The following is a 6,000-nucleotide window of genomic DNA, read 5'->3' as shown; positions in this document are numbered from 1 at the left end:
TAAATGTCTCCCAACTTAGCTAGCTCTAAAAAAAACTGAGTATGAATGCCAGGAAGCAACTGAGTCCTGCTTTGAGTTTACTGCATAGCATCTTTATCTTCACAAATGTAAAGCTCGCGCCCGTATAGATTTAACCCATTAGCACCAGTGAGGAAAGGGTTGTCATTCTGAGACTAACACAGCCTGTTCTGACACGGTTGTGCTTGCATCTCTGCAGAAAGAAGAAGAATGGTCCCCCTAGTGTACTGTTGCTGTAAGAAGCAAGAGCACATCTGTTTTGATTCACCAAGGACTACACAGGCTGGTTCTGTTAGAAGTTATAAGTTAGCATTTCAGTAGTGGCTCAAAGTGGTTTCAGGAAAACTAGGCAACCGCTCCATCAGTTTGTCTAAAGGCTGGCTGCTTTCCTTTCAAAAGGTGTTAAGAGAAGCTGCAGATAACACACACACACACTCAACACACTGCATCCAAAAATGTTTACATTGGCCCTATTCAGAAGACACCTTAAACTACGGCTGAAACCATGGCTTTAACTACAGTGAACAAGGCAAAAAGCTGTGGTTTACGGTGTCTTCTGAATAGAGGCATTGATGTATTTATTTATTTATTAAAAGAAGCCCTCTGTTTAATCACCTGCTCATTTCTTTAACCTCAACAAGCTGTCCAAGTGAACAGGAAAAAATAAGTGCATTTTCACAACAAAGGCTTGATATTTGAAATTTATTATAATTTTTATCCCACGCATGAGGGGTGCAAAACCGCAAGTTGGGGCCAATTTCCCCCAACCACCAATTGGTAATTTCCTTGCTTTTGTGCAGTTTTCCCCCCATTCAGAAAGGTTTAGATGCTTCCCCTAAGGCTTAGTAAGAGTTTTAAGCTAAAACATAATTGTATTTTTCATCCTGCTCACCTCTGGAATGCAGCCTCCAAAAGCTTCTCTGAAATGGAATTCAACCCTTGGGTGGAAAGATATTCTGTGCCCTGCTATACTTTATTGTCATTTGTCGTAGTGGGCTTTCGCTTATGATACTGTAAAGTTTTTTTTGTTTTTAAGTTGCCATGAGGCATTGTGGCAATGAAAGAAAACCCCTGTAATGCTTTCTAGAACATTCCAATATATTCAGGGTGGATTCAGATGATACCTGAGGAATGTTCATTGGCATATATTACAACTTCCACGACCAGTGGTGTGTCATCCAGTAATACGACATACTTGGTAGTGGCACCCACCCTCTGGAACACTCTCCCATGTATGATTCGAGATGGTAGAAACTGTAGTAGCCTTTAAATAGCTCTTGAAAACACATTTGTTCACTCAGGCTTTCCCTCACTTGTGATCAGTCATGACACTGCTCTGTTTTACTGCTTTGTTGTAATGCTTTTAAGGTATTTGCTGTTTTAAACTGCTTTTATGTTGGTTTTAATATTGCATTGTCTGTGTTTTTATGTACACCGCTTGGAAATTCTGAGATGTCAAGTGGTATAGGAGCAGCTTAAATAAATAAATAATAAATGGATACAAAGCCACATTGTGCCACTTTATTCATGAAGGCAATCGTGGAGATGGCCATCAAGAAGCACTTCCACACAGGAATGGCTCCACCTATAAATTCTAAGATAAGTGGCCACTTATTTTGTATTGTATTGTAAGTGGCCTTGAAAACATTATTTAAACACCTATTCATATATATATATATATATATATATATATATATACACACACACACACACACACACACACACACACACACAGGTGGATCAGTTCCAGTACTGCATGGAGTCTCTCTGTGTATCAGAGATGATCCATGCAGTCAATGGCTTTCAACCATTACAGCCTTCATGTGAGGTCAACACATGGAAGCATTTTTTCAGTTGTCACATACTATGGGATACATTTCAAAAGTATCCCGGTAGTGCTTCCAGATGGAGGGCTGTTAGCACTACAAATGAGAAGGCATGGTGTCATTTTTTTCCTTAACAGATTTTCTACAGTAAGAAAAAAGATGGAAGACATGGTGTGAAAATACACGCGGGTTGTGAGTGGAAGATGATATCATCTAGACCCCCTCTAACATTCTGTGAATGATGCAGGGTGGAGGCAGAAAAGGGCAACTAAAATGATCAAGGGGCTGAAGCATCTCCCCTATGAGGGAAGATTACAAACACTGGGATTGTTTAGCTTGGGGGGGAAAGGAGGCTAAGGGGTGACGTGATAGAGGTGTACAAAATTATGCATGGTGTAGAGAATGTGGATAGGGAAACATTTTTCTCCCTCTCTCATAATACTAGAACCCATGAAGCTGATTGGTCCCACAGAGCATAGTTAAACACATAGCACATAGTGAAACTATGGAATTTGCGACCACAAGTTGTAGTGATGGCCACCAGTTTGGATGGTTTTAAAAGGGGATTGGATAAATTCCTGGAGGAGAAGGCTCTCAATGGCTACTAGTCCTGATGGCTATGTGCTACCTCCAGTAGCAGAGGCAGTAAGTTGCTAGGGAACATGGATGGGAGGGTGCTGTTGCACCATGTCCTGCTTGTAGGTTCTTCGTCGATAGCTGGTTGGCCACTGTGTGAACAGAGTGCTGAACTAAATGGACCCTTCATCTGATCCAGCATGGCTCTTGTAATGTTCTTAAAAGCTTCTCTGGAAGCACCCTTGTTCTCTGCTCTTTTCATAGATCCCTATCTGGGGTTGCCCTGCTTTCTCTTAATCCTGCTTTCTCCATGTCACCTTTCTTAGGCCCCCATTTTCTCTGTTTCACCTTTCCTCACCCTTGCGTGTCTCTGTTCACTACGTCTGTCCTCTCCAGACACTATCTCTTTTCACTCATCCTTTGGTCCCATTCTGCTATTCAGAACAAATATAGTCATGTTTCCATACACTTTCCAAAAGGCGTATTTGAGTGAATCTTGTTTCCTGAGCTGTGCCTGTTATCTCCTGTTACCTCATAAACTTTACATCTTCATCTGTTTTCCTGATGTTGTTGCTCTTGTAAACAAATCCCACATTCCCTGAGATGTCCAGATCATGAGGTATTTCTCCCCCAATGCTTTTCACTTTTTTTCTTTTTTACAATGGTCATGTTCATATTGGAAAACACAGAGAGCAAGAGAGAGAACTTGTATCAATTGGTTATCCTGCTCTACTGCCTGATATATTAACTGGTGCACAGTTAATTAGCTGAACAGCTGTATTGCCAGATTATTGCATTCATCCTCATGTGCCTAAATGCTACAGGGTTACATTAATGTCACCGGGCCATCAGCAATCAAAGGCAATAATTTATCAGCAATCAATTCTCTGAAATGTTGCTCAATGTGACACTTTGGGTTCGGAGACAGATGCGTGATATATTTTGACAAGAAAAATAGTCTTAGATATTCGTGGACATTTTAACTTGGAAATAGGGAAAATATGAAACAAACTGCTTCCATTAAGGAGGAAGAAATGGTAATGTTTGCCATCACAAGTAACAACAGTTTATGTCAGTTCAGTGGAGCAGCGAATGAACCAAAACTCCACAAACCTTCAAAATGGAAAGCATGCTGCAAGCAGGATTTACATAGTTTGAATATTTTATACTTGGAGTGCTCATCACAGTTCAGACAGGAAATGTTTGTCACTAGAAGGTGTAATACAATACACACGTTAAACTTTTAGTTAACTCTTAACAGTTTAAAGCTTCCCACTCACCTACTGTGAATGCCTAAATTCTGCAATTTTATTTCTCATGGTTTTCTAATTTTGCATGCATGTATACCCACAAGAGTGATGCGGGTCTTTTAGGAAACAAAGAAACCTAACAGAAGATAATCAGAAAACCAAAGTAGTGTGATGCAGAAAAGAAGCAGCAGCAACAAGAAGAAGCAAAGGGATACCTTTCTGACCACGGCATGTGTAAATAAAATCATAGTCCTTTCCTGGGAAAGTTTACACTTTTTAAATAAAACCAAAAACTTGTTAGGTTTACAGTATCTTGCAGGTTGAGATTATAGCAAGTGTTTTGTCTTGGATGAATAGCTGCTTGTTTCACCCTGTTTCTTCGGTATCAAGTATTTGTCAATGTCTTCTCATAGCTGCAGAAAATTCATATGTTATATAGAATTATATGTATGTGTACGAGAGAGTGCTGAAGGTCACATGACTATTTCAGCCTGTTTGGTAGAGCAGCTTGACTTTTTTTCCTCTTCCCTCCTTGCTTTTGGTGATGGTTGGGAGTGCAGAAGTTGATTGACAGATGCATGCCAGAACCCCCCATTCTCTTTTTCAAAGACTACATATGATGGATTGCGATCTTGCAGCTCAGCAGGACACGGGGACCATGCAAGCTGTAATTGGTCAGGTATGGAGTCAGCCATTTCTCAACTCCCCTTTTATCCCCCCCCCCCCAAGAGTCTAACCATATGATTCACATAATTCATATTTACAGTACCATCTTTCTGTCCCTGGCTTCACCTACCAGCAACAGTGGAGCAGAAAGTATGTGTGCGTGTGTGTGTCAGCCGGGGAGGCAACGAAAGGCCACATTAATCTGGCCAGGGGATAACTGGTTAAAAATAATGTCATTCTATTTATTTTATTTTAAAAAAATCTTGTTAGAATTTTTAGCCTGAGCTAAATGTATATACTAATCTGCCATTCTGTTTTGGTCTCAAATACATGCTAGCAGAACAAGTGAAGTGTAAAAAAAAGAAGGAAAAAAGTACCCGTAATGTTTACATAGGGAGTTGTGGTTTCTGTTTCCTGAATTCTTTGTGGATGGACTGTATTCTTTTGCTGTGTAGCATGTGGATTTTTCTTTTTTCCTATCCCAGATAATGTGTGATTTCAGCTGGGTAAATGTACGAGTCCTTGCGGCGGCTGCAGAGGGGCAGCTTGCAAATTAAACACACTGCCACAATCTGAAAGGTCCAGGTGGTCTGCTCGGGTTTCCTAATGCAATCCAGCACAACAGCTCTAATAAACAGCTCTGTTTAGTTCTCCTTTCACTGTATCCAGGGAGGTGAAACTGGTCTGGGGCTGCTGTGATGAAATGCCAGAAGGACATCTCTCAGAGGCCTCACAAGCTGCTTTTTAGAGCTTTTCCGTTTTGCCGTCTTTGTCTTCCAAATGGGTCAGTGTGAGTCCTTCTCTTGATGTTTCGTTTGGTTTTGTTGTTTTCTGAGAAGTCTGCCTAGTCTCTGTGTATCAGTGTTTTACACACGGTGTTACGCTCGGTGTTGCTTTACCAGATGATAAAAGGAACAAAACATTTTCTTTTCATTTGGCTCCAAATTATAACCTAAAGTGACGAGAGAGAGAGAGAGAGAGAGAGAGAGAGAGAGAGAGAGAGAGAGAGAGAGAGAGAGAGAGAGAGAGACCTGCTGCAGAGGGGAAAGGACAGTTTGCAAAGGAAAAGGGAGATGGAATGGGGAGATGATCTTTACATTTGCCAACAAAATTCTAAGTACTCAACACCTGCTTATTAACTACTGGCTTGTGTGTTGCTGAAAGATAAAAGACATTTATGAATCCTTAAAAAGTTTGTATATTTCATAGGCACTAAGGTTCGTGCTGCTAAAAGTGATGCTACTGTATTTATGTTTCCTAAATAGTGATATAAAGGTGAAAGAAAATAGGCATCTCTGTGTATGTGCGTGTGTGTGTTTTAACTTGTTACAATGAAACACAGAAGTCTCATAGAACGCATGGTTTATTAATATCAGCATCTTCAGTAATGCATTTGAGACGTAGAATGTCAGATATGTAGTATCATGTTTGCCACAGCCTATTACACACACACACACACACACACACACACACACACACACACCATTTCTGTACACAATGATTACTAAGTTTAGTTAGCCATCACCTAGTTATCAAAAGATGCACATATTAAAACATTATGAAAATTTTAGAGATTTTAATGTATTCTTTTGTGAAAACATGTCCAGCAAAGAGTATGTATATTTAATAATTATTAAATAATTATTACAACTACATAATTATTG

General features: G+C 40.0%; 1 protein-coding gene across 1 annotated transcript in view; it reads left to right on the top strand.

Moving 5' to 3' along the window:
• Positions 1 to 4,244: 4,244 nt before the first annotated feature.
• POU6F2 (POU class 6 homeobox 2) overlaps positions 4,245 to 6,000 on the top strand; it is a 362,238-nt gene continuing 360,482 nt past the window's right edge. Inside the window, exon 1 of the mRNA XM_063129575.1 lies at positions 4,245 to 4,349. Within this exon, the coding sequence (XP_062985645.1) occupies positions 4,245 to 4,349 (105 nt within the window). The remainder of the gene's footprint in view (positions 4,350 to 6,000) is intronic.

This window comes from Elgaria multicarinata, chromosome 1 (assembly GCF_023053635.1).
Source record: "Elgaria multicarinata webbii isolate HBS135686 ecotype San Diego chromosome 1, rElgMul1.1.pri, whole genome shotgun sequence".
NCBI lineage: Eukaryota > Metazoa > Chordata > Lepidosauria > Squamata > Anguidae > Elgaria > Elgaria multicarinata.
This window is presented reverse-complemented; position numbering and strand designations above follow the sequence as displayed.